General features: G+C 40.4%; 1 protein-coding gene across 1 annotated transcript in view; it reads right to left on the bottom strand.

Annotated features, from left to right (window-relative positions):
• The window catches only part of LOC129088805 (inactive N-acetylated-alpha-linked acidic dipeptidase-like protein 2), a 422940-nt gene that overhangs the window by 297641 nt on the left and 98115 nt on the right, over positions 1-27184 (bottom strand). Inside the window, exons 5-6 of the mRNA XM_054596036.1 lie at positions 18722-18841; positions 8076-8208 (exon numbers count right to left, since the gene is read on the bottom strand). Of these exons, the coding sequence (XP_054452011.1) occupies positions 8076-8208; positions 18722-18841 (253 nt within the window). The remainder of the gene's footprint in view (positions 1-8075; positions 8209-18721; positions 18842-27184) is intronic.

Raw genomic sequence — 27184 nt, 5'->3', positions numbered from 1 at the left:
TGATCACTTTTAAAGCACGTCTGGGTCTGGCCCCGACATACATAGGAGAAATGTTGACCCCGTATGAGCCAGCTCGCAGCCTTAGATCCTCAGGTGGGGCCCTTCTGGTTGTTCCAAAGTCGAAACTGAAAACCAAAGGCGACCGTGCTTTTGCCATAAGGGCCCCTCGGCTTTGGAATGACCTACCGGAGGAGATAAGGCTTGCAGAATCAGTAATCTCTTTTAAATCACTTCTTAAAACGCATTTTTATAGATTGGCTTTTATGTGATGTCGTCGTTTTATTGGTTCATTTTCATTTGGTCTTGGTATTTTATCTTATATTTGTTTACTATATTTTACCATTATCACTTGATTTTATTTATTTCATTATTTTATTTATTTTGTTTGTTTATTTGTTTATTTGATTGTCACTTGTTATTTCATTTTGTTTCTTATGCACTGTCTTGCTGGCTGGTCTGTCAAAGCACTTTGTAAACCTTGTTTTTAAAAGGTGCTATATAAATAAAGTTATTATTATATTATTATTATCTGCCCAAACACGACTGCCAGCCAAGTCGTTGCCCAAAATTATATAAATTCCTTCCACCGGTAACGCTGGTCTCACACTAATAAGTACTATGCCCTGCACCAAGCCACAGTCAAGATTAATCCTATGCACCAGGACAGGCAACACCCTCAACCCCATTCCCTAGACTCCCGAACATAGGAGTTGACAGCACCTGTATCTTTCAAAATCGTAACAGGCACCTTAATGTCCGTACCATTCTGTGTAACAAACCCTTCTGAGACAAAAGGCTGATAGGACTCACCGGGACAACCAGCTACGCCAGATTCCGCATGCCCAGCTTGCCACACTCTCACATCCACAGGACAAGGACTGCTTGCAGCCAGTGCAGAAGGTTTCACCCACCCTTCTCCAGAAAACTGCCTCCTAGCCCTCAACATTGGGCAGTCCTGCTTCCAGTGGCCTACCTCACGGCAATAATGACTGATATTGTCCCCCATTTTAGGAGCTCCCCAGGGCGGCTTAACTGGAAAACCCCGAAAACGAAAAGACGACTGCACACCACCATCTTTGTGCACAAGCTCCCACATAGGCTCACCGAGCCGGCCCTTATGAATGAGCCCTGCATTGTGGGAGATTGTTAGCATGGCTATTAAATAATAAAAATAAAAAATAAGTGTCTTGTAGCAATCTTGTATTTAAATCAATATGCTAATGATGACATGTTCCATTCATTGGGTTTATTTTAATCCAACAGAGGCTTCTAAATAACCCAAGGGACCCGGTGAAAGGACCCACCCACATTCTCTGTGTGGATACGTCAGTGGAGCCAAGAGTTAAAGGACAATACAATTATGCAATCACAGCCATACACATAATGAGTGGTGTATGATATCAAAGAGCCCACGTACAGAGAGCAACCACTAGCTGATGGCCAGCAGTTCTTATTTGATAAACACAACAAGATAATATGGAAATAAATCTGTGAAAAACTAACCACACACATGGCAGCTGCATTTAAAGGACATGGGACATTGCCTCACTATCAGGGGCAACTCTTGGCAAAAAAATTAGGCGTCTGATAAGTAAAATGTGCCAGAAACAATGCCTATGTTTTCTCTTTCCCCTAAAATGGAGAACACCATTTTTATTTCCCTCTTGTGTTCTGCAAAATGTCCTCACTGTTTTGATGGACAGAAACACATCGGCATGTGCACCACTCACGATGCTGCACCCAAAGGGGCTCCCTCACCCTCTTTATATCCGAATAGAATCAACTAAATATTAAATTATATAATCATATATTTATCTGTGACAGTCTTGACTCAAGACTGTCAACGTAACTTCAAACACATAGGAGTTTTACAGGAGTCAATCATTTTAATTCATAGGAGAGTAAAGCTTTGGTCAAAGTCTTGATTTGCTTCTTCTGAATGTATTTAATTACACTGGAACTATTGAACTATTCAAAGAAGATTAGATTTAAATGTTTTGCCAGTGAGCAGCAAAAGTCTATATATATAAACAATTGAAACAAAAATAATCATAGACCAATGTGGCTGCACAGAAAGAAGGAATATTAACTGTGATACATAATAAATAGGCAAAACATTTGACAAAATGTAAAGCCACTACAATATGTCAGCATATGATATGTACAGTATTAACAAAACCTAATAAATAGTATGCACAGTACTAGCTTAACATTGAGCATTTCTCTTTTAATAACTAATCACATGCATGTCATAACACGACAGGTTTAGGATTCTCAGAGTGAGTAAAGTGATCACTGTAAGAACACACACAACAGCACTAAGAAGTTCTCACGTTAACTTGACTGTATTATTGATACTTTGGGGATCAATCTGCCCACTTCTAATTCACACAACAGCAGCAAAGAAGCACAAGACTGCAGTACGAAGAAGTGGTAATGTAACACTTCATTTGATGCTAGTTTCTGTAGTGAAAAACCGGCCTAGTATTGATAATTTTTAAGTATTGATTCGCCTGCCACAAATGGATGGGTGGTTCTAAAAACACGACTGCTTTTCATGTTCTAGTTAAAACCACAAGTCAGTTTTAACTTATTTGTTTGGTCACGTCCTTACTTAAGCAACCCCACTTCTGTACTTACATTACTAAACTGAAATAACATTTTCCTAAATCTAACCAAGTAGTTTTGTTGCACAAAACACAGAAGAGTCTTGCGGAGGTGCTAGTACTACTGCATATTAGAAAACTTCAAGAAATAAAACAAAAAAACGTTACGTAAGATTACATGAGAATAGGTTGCCTTTAGTAGCATAAACTACAACCAGGATGCAGGAGGCGAACCCCGGTCCTTTTCATACCCACCTTCCCAACCTTGTTCAGTTGACTTCTTTGTAGAATATAAGTTTTTGGTTCCACTTGATCATTTTTTTTGAAGACAATATAATCTGATCCCACTGTGTGTGTTCATCATTCACAAATGTATGTTAACCCTACGTCTCAGTGCCCATCTCAGTGTGTGTCCCCTCCTTCGGGACAAACTTGTATGCCAAATAAAATTGTTCAAGTGTTTGTTCATCAAATCAAATTGTTCATCTATTTGCTCCAAATTAAACTGCTAACTAAGCTTGTACACACCAGATCAAACAGAACAAAGTTACAGTCATTTTTTCATGTGTCCCCAAGTAGCATAGACTTTTTAATTGGCACCAGTTCAGTTCTTCACCAAGTGTTGAGACAGTTACAGGGCAAGCTAGAATATCCATGCTGTGGCATCTCTTTTAGGAATGAATGAATGCTGCAGCAGCATGGTGCATATCAGACTAGATAAATGCTGGAGCAACTAGGAGTAAACCTGACAGCGAACACCTGCTGATGATATCTAACCAAACACTGCGGGCTCTGCAGGAATCTGCTTGTTTTTTTGGCTTTTATTCTATTTCTATTCATGCCGCGCTACACATGACATTCAAAGGCATGTAGGAAATACACAGAAAACACATACACATACATGACCATAGGAAACATACACTCACTTCTTCTATCTCAGTGACTTTTTAATGCAAAAACACCATTGGTTCTTCTTGAACGCCCACATACACAACTCACACCTACACACTGATATGCATATTCAAACATATCTACATATGAGAATTGGGAAGAATGTATGTATTCAAAAGGCAAAGGCTTTGATTAGATGTGGCTGTCCCAGCAGGCAGCGTACGGCAGCACAGCGGTGATACGGCGCTACGAGAAAGAGTCAAATTAACAAGCTGAGGGAGGAGGAGGAGAGGATGGAGAGAGGAAGACAACAAAGTCCAAACAATAAACTGAGAGTTGGGAAAAGTCTGGGGAACGTTACAAAGAGCAATGGCAAACAGTGGAATTACATATACTCTAAACAGCTCTTTCACTGGCAGCATTTCCACTGGGGAGCAGTCCTGACAGCTTCTTCTGTCTTATTTTTCTGTTTGAAAAGAGAGGTGCTGTTGACAGAGAACTGAGCATGTTTTAAAGCTCTTAAAACACCCAGGGCTTGAAAGGTAAAATCATTTCAACCTAAGCAAAACAGGTGCAATGCAACAGCTTTTCAACAGCTACGCAGAACAGCAGGAAATGCCTCAGTTCCAGCAACCTAAGAGCAGATGGAGTGTGGAAAAGTGGCCTACATTTCACTAAATTGCAGGGGATTGTTTTGTAGCAGAGTATGTGTGAAATGACTGAAAGTCTCAGTGTGTTGAATTCACACTGAGACTGTGTTGAATCTTCTGTTTCTTGCCACCAGGAGACACAGTGATGCTGCCTTTAGGGAACATCTAGTAGCCTACAGCATGTCTATCTGATAAGCCAGGCTTTAAACAAGCTGCAGTATCGTCAAACTAAATAGCAAATGTAATGTGTTTGTAGTGGAGGGCTTTTAAGAGGGTCCCCTTGTAGAAAATGGCTGCATCTTGACTGAAATAATGGTGTAGCTAATGGATCCAGTTTTCCATCTTGACCAAGTAAAGAGCCGTTTAAATATAGAGTTGAAGAGAGGCTGTTGTGTTGGTGTCGTGCAGATTTCAGGTCGACCACAATTAGATAAAGGGCGGTATGTTCTCATTCTTCCTGTACAAAAGAAGCATGTGGATTTCATGTTCATCACATATGAAACATGTAATACATTTACATTTGCACAAATGTGGTTTATGAAATATGTCAGGTTAACATATATCTACCTATTTAACTACATAATGCAAGCTGTACTCACAAAAATGTCTGTAAAGCTTGTCAGTGCAAACAGCTTTTTACGCCTGATATTCACATTTAGTGTTAGGCGGGAATCTAGTGGCCGTAATGATTATGATGGGAGCAAAGGAGGAAGTCACATGACGTAGTATTACGAGAAAAAGGGAAGAGGTCAGGGTGGATGGATGAGGCATACAAACACAGGACTTTCCCCGAGGAGACTTCTGGTCAACCTAAAGTCAACACAGCAACTTATTTTAAGTTGAGTAGTTATTCTAAGTGAGTACATACTACAGAATTAATAGAACGGTCATAGGTGTCACTTTTTTTGTTTATGTAAGAGGATGCAATGAAGTAATGAATTACATCTTTAGATTTCTAAAAGTCACTTAGTAACACCAATGAAATTGTGCCAGGCTTCCGAACCTGCAAATGATGACAGTTACGTTCTTGGTGAAAAACACTTTTCCTACTTCCTTTACCAGTGGCCTTCTCTTGCAATTCAGTCATGTCAAAACAGTTTGTCTAATTGTTGTTATGGCAGTTAGCACTATGCCTTGTACACTGCACAAATACTCACACTGAATGACATAACATATGATGTGAGATTCCAGGGTTTAAAGAGCCTCAACAGAACATTTTATTCTTATGATGACAGATGTGGCAGTGTTGCTCTCACAGCCACTCTATTGTGACGGAGGGAAGAAAGCTGCATATACTACACACATGTAGAAGGAAATGTAAACCTGAGAACTATGAAATTACGGATAATGCAATATATCTAATCGGTCTATTGACGGAAATTTTTTTCCCAGTTAAAGCCATTTTCAGCATTTTACTACATTACATTTGACATTATCTATCAACTACAGGATCAGTTCTTTCATTTTTCTCTAAACTAATCCAGCTCCAGTATCAGCCATAACCACAAAATGTAGCTTAAAAACAAAAAATTGTCACCTTGATTTCATTTAACTAGTGCACTGCCTGTTCAAAACATGCCAGTTCAGAATGAATGTTTGGCCTGTTGCAGCTTTCTTGGGAACCGCTCAAACAAAAAACCTCACATTCAAGACTGATCTTCTTTAGGGTCTCAGCTACACTTCTGCCTTGACAGAGTTACGTCACACACCCAAATCGCAGCTACTCTCGTGGTCACAATCACTAGTGGAATAGACCAGAGGAAGGCAAGGTAGGCTATCCCACTTAAAAGGGCCCCAAACAGCTATAGATTTATTATGATGTTTAGATATAAAAACAAGTGAATTATGTACTATTCTGCATCATATAATAAGTGAAAGCTCCACCTTGACGTTAAGTACATTTGATTAGGTAACATTGTGCTGATAATGCCTCTCTTTCACTCTTCACTGACAGCAACTGCCAATACCAATAGGCCCAGTGTGAGAGTAAAAAGTAAAGCCAGACAACCTTGAACTCTCAAATCATCAAATAAGCCCCTGACAAACAAATCAAGGTCAGCGTTTGTTGGGGTCAACAACATCGTGAAATACACTTGGTGGAGGTATTTTGCGCCATGGAGATACATTCTTACTCACAGGGGTGAAACAGGCCTAGGTCGGTGCTAACTCACGGTCACACCAGTGAAATACACTCTCACAGACAGACAGACAGATTTTTCAGCAATAAACACATTGAAATTTAAGCTACAGGAAGTCTCTGGTAGTTGAATAAAGCAAGGTTGATATGAGTAATGAGGTGTCCTTTCACATCTTATGTTCTTCCGAGCTGTATTAGTACAGTGGACCTGAGAGCATTGCAATTGGTGAGAGACCAGACAGCCAGCATCTGTCTCCCTCACTATCTCTCTCTCTCTCTCTCTTCCACTTAAACACACCCCACCTACATACACACTCACACACTCTTACACATGCTCACACAGCAGTCCAGACATCTGGTGAGGCTCTACTGGGTCTTGCCACTGTGGTACTGGGACTCTTACAAGGACTAAAGATACTTCAGTGGTAATGACACGTCCCTATTGGCCAGACCGGGCAGAAAAACAGGAAGTGGGGACAAGACTGAGGGTCAGAGAGGTCATCCATCTTGGGAGGGTGATTTAAATACAGTAGGACAGAGTCACAGAGATACAAAGAGATAAAACGTCCTCTGCCTGAGACCAAGGAAGGAAATGTGAGAACGTTAAAGCATGGATCGGATTCTAAAGAGAAATGTGATTGAACTGAGCTGTGCTTTAACTGCTGGTAAATTAATGATGAAATAAATATTGTATTAGAGGTTTAGGTCTATGTAATGTTAATACGTTAGATGTGTGTTAATTGTAAAAGACCCAGTTTTCAGGTTGTGTGTAAAAAACATTATACAAATATCATGAACAACAGCAGAGTACTGGGTAAATATATTCTCATATAGTCAGATTAACAGATGACTTGCTGATCTTGTCTACACATGCATTGTAGATTTGTTAAGAAGGTGTTGGAGGTGCTGAATGGTGTGGTGTATTGTTAGGACATTTAGTCCTGCTGAACTCAGAACGAGAGCTGTTTCAAGTTGTGGCATTAAGTCATGCCCCTTTGCTTTGGGCTGGGACCTGAACCAGGAATGCTTCTTGACCCCTTTGTATTTGTGGTATTAATAATAATAATAATAATAATAATAATAATAATAATAATAATTAAGCCTTTATTAGTCCCACAATGGGGAAATTACAATTCTCTGCATTTAACCCATCCCGGAGGAGCAGTGGGCTGCTAAGAAGTGCCCGGGGAGCAACTTTGGGGTTAGGTGTCTCACTCAAGGACACCTCGGCATGTTGACTGTAGAGGGGTTCGAACCACCAACCTTGTGGTTGCAGGACTAGCGCTCTACCTCGTGTGCCACATATCGAGGAGGAACCATGGTCTACAGAGTTTTCATACCTTTATTATTGTTGTTTTGGGCCTTTTTTACCTTTATTTGACAGATGACTGTGTAGAGGAAGGCTGGAACTGGGTGGGGTGAGAGGGGTATCACATGCATCAAGCACATTCTGTAAATGCTGTTTTGTCACAGCAAGCCACACAACTTGTAAAAGTAATTAAGAATAATTGTATATAGTTTGTTTTTTTAATTATCACTTGAAAATGCTAAATTCCAAATTCATAGCATGTCTATGATTGTAGGATTGTCTTCACACGGCTCTCAACATGGCAATGGCTGAGCCAGCGGCTAGAAGCTAACAGTGCTAACAGCACAAACAATGCAAACAACTGCAACAGAGCTGACAAAGTTTGAACAGTTGTCCAGTCCAGCCAAACCTGAGGCTTTTACCAGTTTCCCTAGACTTGAGTAGGTAGGTAGAAATGGATATGACAAAAATAAAGCACTTACCACTGGTAGGGTTTCCTCCGGGGTTGAGAGTCACTCTGAAGGCTTGATGCCAGGTGTGGCGGCCAGGGGGAGTGTCACATGGGTCAATGTAAAGCAGAACACCTCCGAAACCCAGCTCAGACAGTAGGGACAGCTGGACACAAACACGCAACAACACAATGAGTAACATTTGAGGCTTTAAAACAGTGTCTCCTTCATTTTTCTTTTTTTTGGCGACCAAGACAAACCATTGTGACTCAATTTATGATAGGCTTTATTTATAATCGAGAGGAGCAAAAATGTTTTACGCATTTCACCATTATCACCTTAGATCATTTTGAATGGGTAAACCAGCCATTTCGAAGATAAACCTTTTATAAATCAGAAAATTTGCTTTATGCATGTGTTAAAGAAAACATATATACATGTTAAAATAAATGAGACCAAATACATGCATTTAGACGGCGTTAACAGGCTATCTCCTTCTTTTCTTTTACTCTCATCAGTGAAACAATTGACACTTTAGTGGGTACTTCACTATGTTCACCACTTTGTTACTAAATCTGTCTGTCTATATTATGACATTGTGTCAACATTTACTTACTGATCAGTTAAAGTAAAAAAAACTTTCCCTTTAACATAAAAGTAGTGATCAGTGCAGCTTTAAAAATATATAAATTCATAGGAGATATTCAAATGAAATCACTTAAATAATAAATCTCAGAAAAGATTAGTGAATATATAGACATACAGTATTTATTGGTAATACAGGCAATTGCTTGTATTATCATAATGTATACGCACAAATGCTGCACATGAATTGTGGAGAACAGATGCACACAAAGGATTTCTGTTCTTGAGGTCAGTGTGAACAGTGAAATAAACCCATACTGCCGACACTGTCCTGTAGCTCTTGGTAAGTAGAATAAAACTAAAATACTTTATGTCAATATTCAGTACATACTGTAGGGTGAGGCAATATGAGAATATATATCAGTGTTAGTTTACCGCTGTGTGTGTGTGTCTTTGTTGCAAGTGGATATTATTGGGAAAGCAATGATTTTCCTTTGGTGTTTCTGCACTGTACTTCCCAGAGATCAACTTGTTGCTTTTTATACTACATCACCTGACTTCCTCCTTTGCACCCACCATAACTGCTACACATCCAGAGGTTGGCTTTGTCTTCATCTATTCGTATCAGTGATCACTTACCCTGACCCTAGCAGGCCTCTCCTAACACATATCTATGAGGCTGATAACAGCTGATAATGCCCATTCAATCAGCTGATATCATTCAGAGCAGATTGTCAGTCAAACAGTGTGTATCACTACTGTGATGTTGTTTTGCCACAGCTAACAAGCTGCTATATGTTGTTTGCTTAATGTCTATTAGTCAGAGAGAAGAAGGATCTGCACTGCAGCTGCCTCAGTGCAGAGCACTATTTCATTGTTGTCCATGGGACATGTAGCGTCCTTGTTTTTTATGAGTGTGGATGACTATTTATTGAATTTGTGACACCCACCACGGTCATACTCCACTCATCACAACTCTGTCCTTCACTGGAAAACAGGGACACTGCACACACGCACACACACACGCCAACACACACACACATACACACACTTATAAGAACACAAATGTCCCTTTCATGTCCCTCATATTTAAAACGTAAGTTTCTTGTATTAGGCAATTTGTGAACTGAAAACAATTGTGTTTTTCTTATTCCTGCAAATCAATGGATACTAACAAAACAAGAACAAAAACATGAGGAAATCTGATCTCATATCACTTCCTGAAAACTCTTCCATTTTGCACATTTACTGTCATAAGAACATGGCACATGATTGACATCCACATGGACATGGGTTCATATGGACATTGAATAATAAACATTATATGTGAATGTGTGGAAAAACATGTTTCATCAGATATACAATACATTTATCATTAATAACTGCTGGAAAATGACATTATATTGAAAGAAGTTCATGAGGTCAAGGTCGTGTTTCTAAAGAGTGATTGTCAAATTAATCGGTACGATAGTAATTGAACCAAATTACTTAAGCTAACATGGTGGAAACACGTGTTCCATGTTTGTGTGTCCAATATGAATCTGTATGTGTAACATTGGGCCTGCAGTCACCGTCACATACTCATTAGTGAGAGTACAAGGCTCATCAATCATTCTCCCCCATTATATGTAAAGGGCGATCATTTCTCTCAGCCCTGACATACGGAGACAGTATGAAGCACACATGATCAAATTTGTCACAAACCGTGGGCGAGGAGGAAAAATGGGTCAGAAGCCTGTTGCTAACAGGGTCCCAGGTGGAAGGAAGTGCAGTCTGATTTAATGGATTTTTAAAAGTCTAACTGTGTAAATGTAAATGCAGTATGTGACCCCACTTTAGACCTTCTCTCTACTTTTTTTGGAACCTCCATTTATCACTGACCTCACATTCAGAAGTAGAGTAATGTTCGATGATTGAAGCAAAGGGAACAGCTTTCTTGTAGTACTTTTATTATATATTACTCAGCAGAGCTAGCGTTATGAAGTTAAACACTTCATTACTCCTGTCATACCTCGACCGGCCAGGAGATGCCGCCAGAACCCACAAGCCCCTGAGATTCGGACCAGGGAACCCCGGCACATGTCCCAAGTCCTTGCCAAACGGACCAGGAAACCCCATACCTGGTGATCAGGGGAATCACCTGTTCCCTGTGGCTGTCTTAAGCCCCTTGTTTCTGAGCTTTTTTGCTCAGTCATGATCTCAACCCGAGGGACTGACAACTCTGTTTTCTGGTTGCCTTGTATTTACGCTACCTTGCTCTTTGTCAGAACCTGCCTCTGTGGAACCCAACCTTTGTTTGCTACAGCACATGGTCTGTAAGGACTCTCCTTGTTTCTGTGTTTTTTGAATACTTTATGGACTTTGAGTTTATTACCTGAAAAAGGTCTTTTGAGTTATTTATCCAAAGTCAAGCTTTACGTTCGTTTTGTGCTGCTGGATCCCTGTGTTTTTTTATAAGAATAAATTCCTCTGTTACAACTTCACCCACCTCCTCTCCTGCAATTGTGCTCCACCTGTATCATAACAGCATGACTGAGCCACAAGCGAGCACAGCACAGTGGAGACGGAAGATGTGCGGACGATCCTAAGCAGAATGGGTGTTGCTTTTAGCGAACAGGAGTGCCGCATTCACACGCTGGGGCAATCCGTGGACCAGCTTAACAGCTCCCTCCAGACCCTCTCTCAGGCGGTGGCCAGGATTAATACAGCACCTCGTCCTTCAACTCCTGCGACATCACCACCAGCAGTTCCCAGCCCGAGTTCTGACGTCCACATCCCACCACCCCAGTGGTTTGAGGGTAACCCAGAGACCTGCTGGGGCTTCTTAACCCAATGTGTCTTGGGTTTTCAATTACAGCCCAACAGCTTCCCCACAGAAGAGTCCAAGGTGGCATACATCACCACTTTGCTGTCTGGAAAAGCCCTGGAATGGGCAACGGCAGTCTGGGAAAGGGATCTACGCATCTGTCACGATGCCTCAGTCTTCATGACCCAGCTCCAGACCATCTTTGGGCACCCCACCAGCCAACGTGAGTCAGCCAAACGTCTCCTCCAACTTAAACAAGGCAGGCGGTCGGTGGCAGACTATGCAATTGAGTTTCGCACCCTAGCTACAGAATCTGGCTGGGAAGGGGACTGCCTGATGACTACATTCTATCACGGTCTCCATGAAGATCTGAACGATGCTCTTGTCAACCGAGAGTGGGGACACCGCTTAGAAGAGTTGATGTCATTCACATCTGACCTGGATCAACGAGCTCATGAACGTAGACAGGAACGCACAACTAACTTTCAGTTCTCCTTAGCACTCCCCAAGAACCAACCTCCCAGTCAGCTCACTTCCAGGGATGTGGAGGAACCCATGCAGCTTGGGCGATCACGTATCTCGCCTGAAGAAAAGGAACGCCGGAGGCGTGAGAACCGCTGTCTTTACTGTGGTGAGACCGGCCACTTCCGGGATGGATGCCCAGGGCTTTCGAGAAAAGTCAACGCTCGCTAGGGCAGAGGGGACCACTAGTGAGCAGGGCGGCAAGGTCCTCTCATCCATCATCACGGCTGCAGCCTTCGGTCACACTGGAGTGGGAAAGTGACTCCAAAACTTCACTTCCCACATTGGTAGACTCCGGAGCAGAAGAGAACCTCATGGATATCACTCTGGCTAAACAACTCAACATTCCTTACATGGTGAGCCCCCTCTTCATACTCTGTTCAGGCCCTAGATGGACGACCCTTAGGGTCAGGAAAGATTGAATTTGTCACTAAAGATTTGAAGATGCGGGTGGGTGCTAGGCATGAGGAATGGTGTAAATTATTTTTAATTGACTCCCCAAAAGAGCCTTTGGTACTGGGGTATCCCTGGCTTAAGACACACTCCCCCCAGTTTAACTGGAGAAGGGGTATTTTAGTAGCTTGGAGACCAGAGTGCAAAAGGACTTGCTCTGTCAAACTGCCCAGAGGACACGGAGTGCACCGAACCACAGTCCAGGTATCGTCGAAGCCTTCCCCAGAGGTTCCAGAGGTAGACCTAGCACTATTGCCTCTGCCGTACCATGACCTGAGAAGTTTTTTTCTAACACTAAGGCTTGTACTCTTCCCCCACACATTACATTACAGTCATTTAGCAGACGCTTTTATCCAAAGCGACTTACAGTCAGTAGTATATTACATATCATTCACCCATTCACACACTGATGACAGGCTATCATGCAAGGTGCCACCATCAGACTCTAACTAACATTCATGCAACATCCAGTCCACACCGATGGCAAGCCTTCAGGAGCAACTTGGGGTTAAGTGTCTTGCCCAAGGACACATTGACTGCCGAAGCCGGGTATCGAACCACCGACCCTCTGATTGGAGAACTACCTTGCTCTCCACTACGTAAGTGGAAGATTGCTTTTAGTACTCAAAGTGGTCACTATGCATACAAGGTCATGCCTTTCGGTTTGTCTAATTGCCCATCTGTGTTCCAGGCCCTGGTAAATGACGTGCTACGGGAGACTATTAACCGCTGTGTCTTTGTCTTTCTAGACGACATCCTCGTCTTCTCCAAGGATCTTGAGTCTCATGTTCAGCAGGTCCGACGTGTACTCAACCTTCTCTTAGAGAACAAGCTCTTTGTTAAGCTGGAGAAATGTCAGTTCCATGTGTCTAATGCGTCTTTTCTAGGTTTCCAGATCTCACCAGAGGGGGTGTCCATGGACCCCGGAAAGGTGCAAGCGGTTGTAGAATGGCCAGAGCCCACGTCTCTTAAACAAGTACAGCGCTTCCTAGGTTTCGCTAATTTTTACAGACGTTTTATCCGTATCTTCAGCTCCATTGCAGCCCCCATCACTGCCCTCACCCGTGGCTGACCGTCCAAGATTAAATGGACGGCAGAAACCCTGAAAGAGGTGGTCCGGTACCATGGAGTTCCAGCCGATGTGGTGTCCGATCGGGGTCCACAGTTCGTTTCAAGGTATTGGAAAGCTTTCTGGTCCCTATTTAAGACCTATGTCAGTCTCTCCTCAGGGTTTCACCCCAGTCTAATGGGCAGACTGAAAGGATTAACCAGGAGCTGGAGAAATACCTGCATTGTGTGGTCTCCAAAAACCCCAAGACCTGGAGTCGCATGCTCGTCTGGGCAGAGGTTGCACATAACCAGCTGGTCAACACCTCTACAGGTATGTGCCCATTCGAGGTGCAGTTTGGATTCTTGCCACCATTCTTTCCCTCTGAGCAACCCAAGGTTAACGTCCCCTCTGCTGAGGCTGCCATTGCTAGATGCAGAAGAACCTGGAAGCGAGCCCGTGCAGCCCTGAAGCGCGCCTCTGCATGCACTCAGCGTCAGGCCAACCGCAAGAGGAGAGCAGCCCCATCATTCCGCGTGGACCAGAAGGTGTGGTTGTCCACACGGGATATCCCTCTGTGTGTGGAGTCCAAGAAATTCAAGCCACGCTTCATTGGGCCCTTTAGGATTGTGAGGCGTATAAATCCAGTGGCGTACCAGCTCGCCTTACCAAGGTCGCTTTGGGTGAACCCAGTTTTTCATGTTTCTTTACTGAAGCCTGTTCTAACCTCTCCTTTGTCTCCACCAACCCCACCACCTTTTCATTTTGTGGCAGGCGGTCCAGTGTTCACAGTCAAACAACTCCTTGGCTCTCGCCGAGTGGGCCGGGGAACACGGTACCTGGTTGATTGGGAGGGTTATGGTCCAGAGGAATGCTGCTGGGTACCACAGTGCCACATCATGGACAAGTCCCTCATCCGCGACTTCCAAAAAGACCAGCCAAGTGTCGCAGGACTGTCTGGTGACGGTTGTAAGGAGGGGGGTACTGTCATACCTCGACCGGCCAGGAGATGCCGCCAGAACCCACAAGCCCCTGAGATTCGGCCCAGGGAACCCCGGCACATGTCCCAAGTCCTTGCCAAACGGACCAGGAAACCCCATGCCAGGTGATCAGGGGAATCACCTGTTCCCTGTTTCCTGTGTCTGTCTTAAGCCCCTTGTTTCTGAGCTTTTTTGCTCAGTCATGATCTCAACCCGAGGGACTGACAACTCTGTTTTCTGGTTGCCTTGTATTTACGCTACCTTGCTCTTTGTGAGAACCTGCCTCTGTGGAACCCAACCTTTGTTTGCTACAGCACATGGTCTGTAAGGACTCCTTGTTTCTGTGTTTTTTGAATGCTTTATGGACTTTGAGTTTATTACCTGAAAAAGGTCTTTTGAGTTATTTATCCAAAGTCAAGCTTTACGTTCGTTTTGTGCTGCTGGATCCCTGTGTTTTTTTTGTTTTTTTTATAAGAATAAATTCCTCTGTTACAACTTCACCCACCTCGTCTCCTGCAATTCAATGCTCCACCTGTATCATAACAACTCCCTCTCTGGTATCTATATTATATTGCCATGAAAACATAGCTTTCTTATCAATTTTAAGATTACATTTGAAAACTTAATGATAGCAATCATTTACCTTCTCCCAAAACCCATTTTTTGGGGGGATAGAGCCTGAATGCATCATCATTTAACCCAATGCAACCTTTGTAGGTTAGCTGTTAGCTTCATCATTTAGCCAAGCAGGACTATGCTATGCGTAAGGAAGAGAGCTATTAAGTCTGCTGTTAACAGCCACTGGCTGTTAACAGCAGACTTAATAGCTCTCTTCCTTACTGATTTTAACCCAGATGTAATGTTCATAATGTAGCATTATCAGGGGGAAAAAATAGGGCGCACAAAAGGGGAAGTCGTGAAGTTTTAGTAGTTTGCGCATGGGCAGTACCTGTTGGTGGATGGATGCATAACAAGTGACACGTGTTGATATGATACCTTGGTATTGTCATCGTAACAACTTTAGTTGTGATCCAAGCTCCTCTGTGCTTTGTTTATGTAGCATGTCCAATGTGCACATATGGCGCTTACAGCTTATAACACCGTCTAGACCTACGGCATTGCAACAAAAACGTTCCACAAATAGCTTCAGGTGACGTTAAGTTAGGATTGTTTTGTCAAACTACTTTTTTCACATGCAAGCAAGGACTTTGATGCTCATCTCCTCAGCCAATATGGATGAGAAGTCCTAAATGTTTTATAAATGGCTTTCCTGTGAACAGATCCATCTCAATGATAACTGGGCAAACCACATACACTAATAAATGGGTACATCTCAAGTCTCTTAATTGCATCCTCGACTCCCTCACTTGCGTCTTTTCCCTACGTCTTAGTCAGAGAGGAAATCATGCAAAGAGAGAGGTTACGAGGGAATGCGTTTTAAGATAAATGAGACGTCTTCTCCTCTGAAGCGTCACGTGAAGCGACCTCCGTATCTGATGACAGCGGCCGCTGATCACAGCTGGATCAGCTGTCAGTCGGCTTTAACAGCTGGAGAGACTTTTGATTTTATGTCTGCACACATGATCACTTTACTAATATTCTTAATGAAACAAAGTAATCATCACTGCCAGAGTAGAAATGTTTTATCTCTGCAGTGTTTAACAAACTGCACTGAGTATTTATACTGTGTTCTGTGTATTTATACTATGTTCTTAGTATTTATACTGTGTTATGTGTCCTGCTCATAAGCGCAGGACCCATTTCTACCGGCGAAATGCTTATTTATTAATCATTGACGTCTGTATGTTTTGAAATTCGGATTGTGATGTCATTACTAAATAATCCAGAATATGATTATGGTTTCTCCTAAACACTGGAATTGATTTATTAGGCTCAATGTTTCTGGGTAAATTGGAATTACATAACTCATCAAACCGACACTCAGGAATTATTAGCCTCATATGAAAGAATGGAAATGACGATAAATTATGTGAAAAGTGTTTCCACTGACTTCTCTCTCTGACTTTTCAATCTGTTCAATCTGTGAACTGTCATCTATCTGGTATAAAAACTCTAATGGTGATGAGCTATATCAGATCAGTACGATCGGCTGCAGCGTCCAATCAAATAACTGATGAACAATGAGGGGGCGTGTCGGCCCTCACAACACTTCCTGTAAGAATGCTCTCGTGCATCCTCGCTCATGGCTCCTCGGAGATCCCTCCTCAATCCTCGCTCCTCATAGCCGAAATAAGAGCTTTGGGACGGCCGTCAATATGGTGGTGCAGAACGACTTCCGGTTGAAGCGAGGAGCGAGGAGACGACAAATAAGAGACTTGGGATGTACCCCCAGTCGATGTGTTCTTGTGCAAGACACTTAACCCCAAGTTGCTCCCGAAGGCTGTGCCATTGGCGTGTGAATATTTTATGAATGTTAGTTAGTGTCTTGATGTGCAGATGGCATCTTGCATGGTAGCCCCTGACATCAGTGTATGAATGGGTGAATGATGATATGTAGTGTTAAAGCGCTTTGAGTGATCGTTGGACTAGAAAAGGGCTTTCCAAGTACAATCCATTTACCATTAGACATGTAAGCTTTTAAATTATCTGGGGGAAAAAATTCTCAAACAAAGAGTCTAATTGGCTGAGAAAATCATTGAAACGCGCAACCCACAGCAAGACAAAGAAAAGGATGAAGAAACAGGTGTCTTAAGGAGATGAAAGTGATCAGATGAAGATGGACAACATTGATAAACAGCCTTACAGCAAGGTGGATGGATTCTCCTGAAAGGAGAACTTAAGAACTGTGTTAAGAAATATAAGAAAATACTGATTAAGAAATCGGCGGACTAAAAGCATGCTTTGATCAAACTTCCATCTAGCAACCTAAGTTCTCCTAATAAGTTTGATCCTGATGTGTTGACCGTTATCATGGGTTTACCATTCAATGAAGACAAAGAGTTAGACTGAAAGTTAGGAGAGTTGTATGAGGTAGATTGTGAACAGATTTCGGTCGCAATGTAGAAATTACGAGCCAGAGTACCAGGCTGGCTCACTAAGAGAGGTTAACCTGAGGCATCAGCAGGTGCTACAGGTGGTTAAACATGGAGACTGTGAGAATCTGCAGCCGAACCTGTAAGCATATTTGTCTTAGGTTCACATAAATGGATGGAGTTCTTTAAACTAGCTTAAAACTGAATTAATGCATTCCCTTAACCCAGATATTATTTCACTTAACACTTTTATCTGGTGATAGTGTTACTGAGCTGACCAACTATTCTTGGTTTGGAAAAAAACTGAAACAAAAGCCTCAGGAGGTTCTAATTTAAAATGAACTTTCTGAACACTCTAAGGTTGCATGGTATTAATGCAGGATCGTTTGAACATCGACATCTGCAGTATCTTTTTATAATTTTCTCCTGTTTCCCATAAGAAAGAGATTGTGATACACTTTTCAGTTATCTACTTATTCAAGTATATTCTTGGGATACAGAGGCTATTTATACACGTGGCGACTGAATTAGTGGTATTGCTGATAAAGAGGATTGTATTAGGGCTTTAGGAAAAGTTCCACCTGCTGTCTGTTACTGATGCTAATCTGATGGTCTGCTCAGCTGCCCTCCCCACCATATCCTGCTGTGAATGCCTCTGCTAGTCTCCACTGCTCCTCCATAGGCAAAAAAAGAACAGAACTGGCAAGAGTCCTGGGGGTAGGCACTATTCCGGCCTGGAAAGTGCTTCCTTACCAATTGACTGCTTGAAGCAGAGGATAAAATGGGCATGACTATGGTCGCATGGCTCTTATGCGTTGCTAATGCAGATGTAAGAGAGGCCTGTTCAGGCAACAAAGGTTCGAAAAAAATCGTATATAGAACAGAATGGTATAATTCATTATTAATAATTCTTTATCAGCATTGTACACCTAATTTGACTATAGTATATTCATAATTATTAAGTCAGTTTATATACATGGTTACAATTCTTCAGCAGCGGATTACAGTACAAATATTCTGACTCTTGATTTTTTAATGTTTGTATAATTAAACTACTCTATCAGTAATTCAAATGTAAGAGGATGTTTACGTTTTAAACTACTTGTTGTAGGAAAATCTTTTTTTTAGTCTTGCACACATTTTTAAAGATAAAAGATCTAATTTCTCAGTCTGGGTTAATATTTTTTCAGCTGCAGGATTATCAGGTAGATCTCAAGTACAATAAATCACATGAATGACTCCCTTATCAGCATAGCAGAGCAGCACGTTGCAGTGAGTTGATTAGATCTTACCTTGTACAGCAAAGGTGCTTGGCCAATTTTGACCACAGCGATCTGGTTTGTGAGGTTCAGGCTGTCTTTGGCTCTCCTGAGGTCATCCACGCTGGCGTACTGCACATCCACCACGTCCCCCTGGTGTGGAGAAACAGTGCAGAAGCTCAACAATTACTAAAATCCTTAACTGCTTTTTAAATGTAATGTTTTACCGAGATGTTTGTGCGTAATATGCCACACATATTTCAGGGAACCTTTGTGTTAATATGCTTCAATTAGCTGTGTGCTCTTAATCTGCATCAGGGCAGATTATTGAACCTCAGTACTGACCAAAAATACTGTCTCTAGATTTATTGAGACCTGAGAGTTAACATAGCTTTGTCAGATTTGTTCACATTAGTTTTAAAATTTACACTTTAACTTGCTAACTTTGTATTGTGCTTTATTTTGCTCATTGTTAATCATTGTCTAGGACAATATCAAAGAGCCACTCAGTTCCCAATTGCCCAGTTCTTAAAAGAATACTTGAACATGAACATTTGTATATCAATTACACGACCCGTGTTACTCTGAATTCTTGAAGAAACTTTGCCTTGGCAGTGAACATGAAATCATAAAAGTGAGAAAATCCTTAATGAATTGAAATAAATGGGGGCCTATATCAAAACATCTGTACAAACTCTCAAACAGCTTGTGCAGTATAATCCGAGTCTCATTTATTCAGTTGTATGCTCACTACTTCCGAAACACACCGCATGTTTGTCAAAACCTAGTGAAGCAGTGTTTGAAAAAGTGAGGATTCTCTTTTCAACGTTGAGCCATGCGAGAAGAACTTAGAGGGGAAAGTATTCTTTTAAGATAGAGGTCAGATTGTTCAGTCTGGGGAAGTACTGAAAACTGGTGTATCTCTGGAGGAACTTTTAAAATCTGAGAAAATAACCTGGATGATGTCACAGGGGTTATCTCTGCTTGAGGTTAAATATGCAACACAACAAAAAGCCTTATTAGAAACTTGAGGGTGTGAAATCTGAGAGATGTGGATGATTACCAATTAGGGAAGTTCTAACAAACACACACTATGGGGTTGCATTATGGGAAATGTAGGATCCAGTGTTTTGAGCTTGACCCATACTAGGAATAGACAGGTAAAGTCAGGATATCTTGTTATCTGTTTCTTTGAGTTTGAACATCCGTTATAAAATGTGTCTCTTACGAGTCTCCTTATTTGATTACAGTGAAATACAAAGTGCTGGAATTTCGCTTTAAACACATCTGTGTTGAAGAAACTGAGAGATTGTTTGACAAATGAACCAACTGGTTTAGAAAAATAAATTTTATGCTACAAAGCAAGTATGAAAAAGTATAATTTTGTTATAGATATCATAATGACACCACTGTTAAAAGAAAAGACATGTTTTTCTTTTGTTCTTTTCTAACTCTTTATATATAAAATAATTATAGACTTTTTAGAGGAATCAACAAGAAATATAAGTGTGCACGCAATCCCTTCAAATGTAGCAATTTAAATTTATAAAATTACTATTACCAGAGAATTTATTACTTTTCCATACACTGTTTGCATTTGTGTGTGTGTGTGTGTGTGTGTGTGTGTGTGTGTGTGTGTGTGTGTGTGTGTGTGTGTGTGTGTGTGTGTGTGTGTGTGTGTGTGTTTGTGTGAGTTTGTGTGGATGTGACCAAGCAGCTGACTGAGTTATCTTCTTCCAAATGAAAGTGACCTAGAAGCTGTTGAGGAAAGTCAAAGAATTACTTTTTGGGGTCTCTCTCTCTCTCCCCCCCCCCCCCCCACTGCATTACCTGATTCATTTTTCATGTGGCCAGGGGGCAAGTGTAACACGATGCTGCAGTGGAGAGAAGCAATGGAGAGAGAGCACATCTTTTGCATCAGGAGAGCCCAGGAGAGGAGAGCGAGAGAGATTTATCGCTCCTGCCTGCATTTGCATCATAAAAGTCCTCCATTTAAAATGCAGACCATGGAGCAGTACAAGACGCAGCAAATTGAAATATAGGATAATCTCTATACGCAATCAGATGCTGCTAAACTAGATCGTTCCCTCTTTCCTCTCTACCGTTTTTCTTTGGTTTCATCTTGGCTCTGTAATGAAATTAACAATGTAAAAAGGCCTCTGTCTGGCTGAAGCCTTGAGCATCACCCTCATCTTGAGATGATGATTTTTTCCTCTTTTGGAATTTTTGGAGACCAATATATTTGATGGACTCAATGTCCAATATCTTTGAGATTTTTACAGGGTAAAATAATAAATATTAAATGTATCTTCAACAAGTGCATTCTGGCATTTATAGTCCATTATGGGAGAATAAAACTACCCATTGAAGCATGCTAATGAAATGCTTCAATCTGAGTTACTTAGCAGTTTTAAAGGTGGGCGAATACAGTGAAGGGCGACACCTATCTTTCGACTATTACTATTCAACAGAGGTTGTTCAAAAACGCAAAGTCTACACATGAATAAAGAGAGCCCTGAAGGAGAAAGGTATTCGCTGGACAAGATGCGCATTCCCTGGGACTCTGGAACACGCACATACGATGCACAGGACACAGCGCAGATTCAGAACCAGGAATGGAAAGTATTCTTCAGGCTACAACATGGCAGCACCGGAGAGAGGAGGACGGGAACGAAACCACACGTTGAGCAAGGGAAAGATTACAGGAGTTTGAGTGGACCACTCAAACTAAGAACCAAGGGTGTTAAGCTAAATTATCATAATTTGACTTTTGCCTGTGGTGTGAATCTTATAGGTTATAAATGGTCAAAACATTTGCACGCCATCAACTTGTGTATCTTTCATTTATATAACATGAGTAAGGGGATGAGCCTATGCTGTGTTTCTCATTTCAATTTTGAAAGGCATCTTATTTATGTACTTCTGGGTTTACTCTGCAATTCAGGTAGCCTGAGGACCAACTAGGGAAGTTTCCTCTTTTTCTGTTTATTCTTTATGATGTTGGTACACTATATATAGGGCTAAACCGTTGTCGGTCAATGCTGAAGAATTTATTTGGACTACAAATGAAGTGCTATTGTTCAGGCCTGTGCAGTTTTAAGTTGTCTGGAGGTTTATGAATGCAACACAGGATTGGGTTATTTATTATGTTGCTTAATGATGTAAAATTGTAGTCACGTAATGTAAATGAGATGAATAATCCAGTTAAAAGGAGCAAGGTCCTAACTAAACTAAAAAAGGGAAAGTCCCAAGTACTATTTCTTTCAAAATGCATTTTATAGTACGGGTTTACATCAGAATGGTTTAAGGCCTTTAAGAAGGAACTAACACCTCTTCTTCTGTCCTGTTTTAACTGGACCCTTAAAGAGGGCAGGGACCACCCATCTTGGAAGGAAGGAATTATTACCATATAACCTAAGGAAGGCAAAGACAAAGAACAATGTAAAAAGTTTAGGCCAAACTCACTTTTAAATGTAAACTACAAGCTACCAGACCTGATCAATGAGAATCGAACTGGATTTATCAGAGGGCGCCAAGCACATCACAGTATTAGAAGAACCATCCATATCGTCGACAACACTCAAAAAAAAGGGTAGAAATATGGTTTTGGTTATTCTAGATGCAGAAAAAGCATTTGATAGTGTTAGTTTGGTATTTTTAAAAGAAGTACTAAAGAGATTTGACTTTACTGAAAATGTAATCAGGTGTATTCAAACTATTTATCGGGAACCTACAGCTAGGATTAGCTGAATGGAAACTTGTCTAAAAGGATCCAGTTGGAGAGAGGCTCCAGACAGGGCTGTTGCCTTTCTCCTACTCTCTTTGCTTTATATGCTGAACCACTAGTACAAGCAATAAGGCAAAGTGAAGACTTGCAGGGTGTCAGTATAGAGGACAAGGAACATATTAATGCACTTTTCGCAGATGATGTCATTATTTTTCTTGAACAACCAGATATACGTTCACCAAATTTAATAAACCTACTTGAAACGTAAACTACTCTGGGTATAAACTGAATATATAATAATCACAAATTCTTTCATTTAATTATTCTCCATCACAACAAATTGGGGATGCTTATAATCTGAAATGGAACTCTAAAAGACTTGAGTGCGATGATTCAAACAGTTTAAATGAATATTCTACCTTAGCTACTATATGTATTACAATCTCTCCTTATTAATGTTCCCCAAAGAACATTCATAGCCTGGGATAAGATGATCTCTAGATTCATTTAGAATAGCAAAAAGCCAAGAATAAGACTCAAGACACTTCAATTACTTAAAAATAAGGTGGGAATGGCTTTACCAAATATTAAGGAATAATTTTTAGTTGCAGCTTAGACCCCTGGCCTGTCGGTGTGGACCTGACTATGAGTCTCGATTGAAATAAATGGAAAGGGAGATAAAGGGTAACCAGACCCAGATTTTGGTGGGAGACAAATATTTAATCGGGGCTTTGAAACATATTATGGACCCAATAATAGCATTTACGCTAGAAATATGATTGATGATCCAACATTCAAAGAATGGACACAAAAAGGCATAGCACCAATTTCTATGGTTTTAGAAAATGGTAAACTTATGAGCTTTCAAGATTTAAAGGGAAAGTACGGCTTCAAAAACAATTTCTTTTTTAGACAACTTTACAAAAGAGATAAGGTTGGAACCGGACGGAACTGCAAATAGTGTGTTTGGGTTGATTGTGAATGCATACAAACAGAAGGGGTCTCAGGCCCTCTCAGCTTTCTACCAAGCTCTGGGGGAAAGCAGAGCAGACACAACATTTTACATAAAAGAAAAATTCGAGGCAGAGTTAAAGATTCAAATAACAGAGAAAGAATGGTATTAAATGTGTGAGATGTGTGTACATACACAAACTCACTAGTATGGAGGAAATTGGAAGAACTTAACCCACTTTTTCATTACAACCAAAATCAAAAGCAGGCAACTTCCTGCACAACAACAACATTGGAGGCTGTGTCGCAGCGTGGAGGCTGACCACTCGCATATTGTTTGGAACTATACAAAAATTAAGCTTTATTGGGTCAATTTTAATGCTGTTGTTAAAAATATTTTGGGATATGAGATCCCGAACACCTCCCCTGTAATCTATCTATTGAACATTGAAAGTGAAAAGACCTCTATTTTACTAAAGTTTTACTTGCAGCAAGTAAGAAAGCCGTTACCAGAAATGGGCTTAATGTAAACAGGAACAGTGGCTGGAAATTGTTCAAGACATCTTTGCTGTGGAAAAGTTGACATTCCTTGTGAGAGTCAAGGAGAACACATTTAATAGGAACTGGAAGAAATTGAACCTTTAGTTGTTACACCGACCAAATTAATACCTAATTTAAATATATTTGCATGAATATAGAAATGTTTCCAAACTACTCACTGTTATTATTATTATTCTTATTATTTTATTTTGTATATGTTTGCATACACTACTGTTTATACAGTACCAGTCAAAAGTTTGGACCCACCTTCTCATTCAACTACTTTGAAGAATCTAAAATATAAAAAATATTCTGGTTTGTTGAGCATTTGTTTGTTTACCACATAATTCCATATGTGTTCCTTCATAGTTTGGATGTCTTCAATATTAATCTACAATATAGAATTTTTTTTTTTTTTTTAAATAAAGAAAAACCATTGAATGAGAAGGTGTGTCCAAACTTTTGACTGGTACTGTATCTTTGTAAAAACCCAAAAAAGAAGGTAAAAGAAAGGTAAAAAAAAATAGGAATACTACTACTACTACTACTACTACTACTACTACTACTACTACTACTTCTACTACTACTACAAGTGTCATAAACCAGCAATTTCCTAAGAAAAAGTCCCTCTCTTTGAAGAAGCTTTATTAATATCAGTATAATACAGTACAATATAAGTCCAACTCTGAGGTAAGTCTTTATAGTCTACCTGCCCCATCCCTCTCTTTATACAGGCCGTGTGAAGGGAGGGGAGTGGTAAAGAAAAGAAGAGAAGCCGTGCAGAAAAGAGACAGAGGTGGTCATGGATTGTTTCTGCATTATACGGAAGGCTTTTTTTTTTTTTTTTTTGTAGTTTATTTAGCAGGGACAAAGCAGTGCTCAAACATGACATGGCAGCCATGACACAACTAGATGTGAATACATAAAAGGTTTGTAGCTAGATATCAACCTCAGTCCCTGATCAGTCATTCTAATAAGATATATACGGTAAGTCACCTAAAATATACAATTATACAATTAAACAATATATAGGCCATATATTATACAAATATATGATCTTAAAACAATTCCTATAACATTAAAACCTTGTGCAGAAAGAAGAAACAATATGATGAGTGTGACCTATATATGCTTTGTGCATGTATGTCTTTATCTAATCACCAGTTTTCTTCACATGTTTCATTCCAGTTAGATTCCACAGATATAGTTTAATTGATTAAAGGCTGTTCAAGTTGTCATATCATACAAAATAAGAAAATAAAAAAACTGCAGAGATCAAAGGATGCTGGAAAGAAAACCTTGTACTTATTTTTGTTACAAAAGGACATAATGAAAGAAATTATTTGAATTTAAAAATTAGTTTAAGATAAGAGAACTTATAAAATTCTCAAAGCTCAAGAGATTATATTTCTTTACTATGATGCAGTGGTGCCACATTGGTTTCTGATCCATTCTTTAATGCCTGTTTTATAATGATAAAATAGGTTTAATTGATGTCTGGGATTTTTACGGTATGCAGTAAGACAAGTTTTAATGGCATGAAAAAACAGTAAGGCTGCTTAACAGGTATATGATGCCTTGTCATTCTAAAAGTTCAAATTTGTTCCGTTGTAGTGAGTTTCTTAATGTGTTTATTAAACTTAAGCTGTGAGTCTATGATGATTCATGAAATTCATTGATTGCAATTGTGTCCTGGTCATTTTGATAGAACAGGCAGCATAGAAAAACACATAGATACTGTCTTTTTAATGTTAAGAGTGAGATGGTTGTCTTTGAGCCAACGGGATACATCTTCCATCTCCTTAGTTAATATGTCCGCTGCTGCGCTTGATGTTCTGGCTGACGCATAAATCACTGTATCATCAGCGTACATTTGGCAGTTGGATGACCGACAGCAGGTGGGCAGGTCATTTATGTAGAGACTGAAGAGCAGAGGCCCCAAAATCGATCCCTGCGGAATACCTAAGTTTGCAGCTAATGGCAGTGATAGCTCAGAGTTTATCCTGACCCTCTGCTCCCTATGCTCCAGGTATGAAGCAAACCAGCTTATGGCCGGTTTTGACATATTAAAAGTGCAGAGCTTGTTTAGAAGTATGTTATGGTTGACGGTGTCAAAGGCCTTTTTAAGGTCTATGAATACAGCCCCCACAACATTACCTCTGTCCAGACTACTCTTGATATTCTCTGTGAGGTAGCAGTTCGCCAGTTCTGTTGAGTATCCTAGTCTAAAACCAAACTGTTTATTGTTAATGAGACCATTACTCTCAAGATGGTCTATTAATTGCTCTGTAACAGCCTTTTCTAAGATTTTGGAAAGAGCAGGCAGTATAGAGATTGGTCTATAGTTACAAGCCTGGTCTTTTGCACCCGCCTTAAAAATCGGTGTTATAATAGCTTGTTTCCAGCTTTGTGGAAATTTGCCAACTCTGATGGAGAGATTTACTAAGTGTGTTATGGGTTTCACCAGGACAGAACAATGAGTTTTAATGAAGGCTGTATCAAGTCCAAACGCGTCCTTTGCTTTAGAAGCATTTAGTTTGTTAATGATTTTAAGTGTTTGTTCCTGACTTACCTCCTTAATATGGAAGAGCTTTGAGGGCTCTGAATTTGTGGGCAGGGATAAGATTGCTGGTTCAAAATTCTCTGCTAGCTCCTTTACTGACCTTTTAAAAAAGTTATTAAATTCATTTGCTATAGCTGAGTTATCTGTGCTATTAACACCATTCACTTCTAGTTCTGTAATTATTTTCTGTTGACTAGGTTTAAGTTTAGTTAGGCTGTTCAGGTGCTTCCATAATGCAGTGCTGTTCCCTTCAGACTCCTCTATTAATTGCATAAAATAGGCCGTTTTTGCTTTGCGCAGTTCTCTGACTACTGCATTTCTCAGTCCTTTAAAAATAAGATGATCAGTATTGGTTTTAGAGAGCAATGCTTTTTTCAGTGCATAATCCCTTTTTTTCATTAACTGGCGGATATCATTCCCAAGCCATGGTAAAGAAACCTTTTTTGGTTTCTGCTTAGATATCCTAGTGTATTTCTCAGTTATTTTTGTTAAAATTTTCATCAGGGAATTACAGCAGTTTTCTAAATTGCTGGATTGTGTTACACTATTCCAGTCTGTGTTATTAAGATCATTTTTTACTTCGACTATTTTATTTTTGGGGATTACCTGGTTCCCTGGTTTGCTTTTGTTTGCAAATTGTTGGAAGCGCTGTTTGGTGAGTTTTCGAGCAACCAATATCATATTATGGTCAGAGAGCCCTGTTAGAAGATTGTAC

This window comes from Anoplopoma fimbria, chromosome 3 (assembly GCF_027596085.1).
Source record: "Anoplopoma fimbria isolate UVic2021 breed Golden Eagle Sablefish chromosome 3, Afim_UVic_2022, whole genome shotgun sequence".
In the NCBI taxonomy this organism is placed as follows: Eukaryota; Metazoa; Chordata; class Actinopteri; order Perciformes; family Anoplopomatidae; genus Anoplopoma; species Anoplopoma fimbria.
This window is presented reverse-complemented; position numbering and strand designations above follow the sequence as displayed.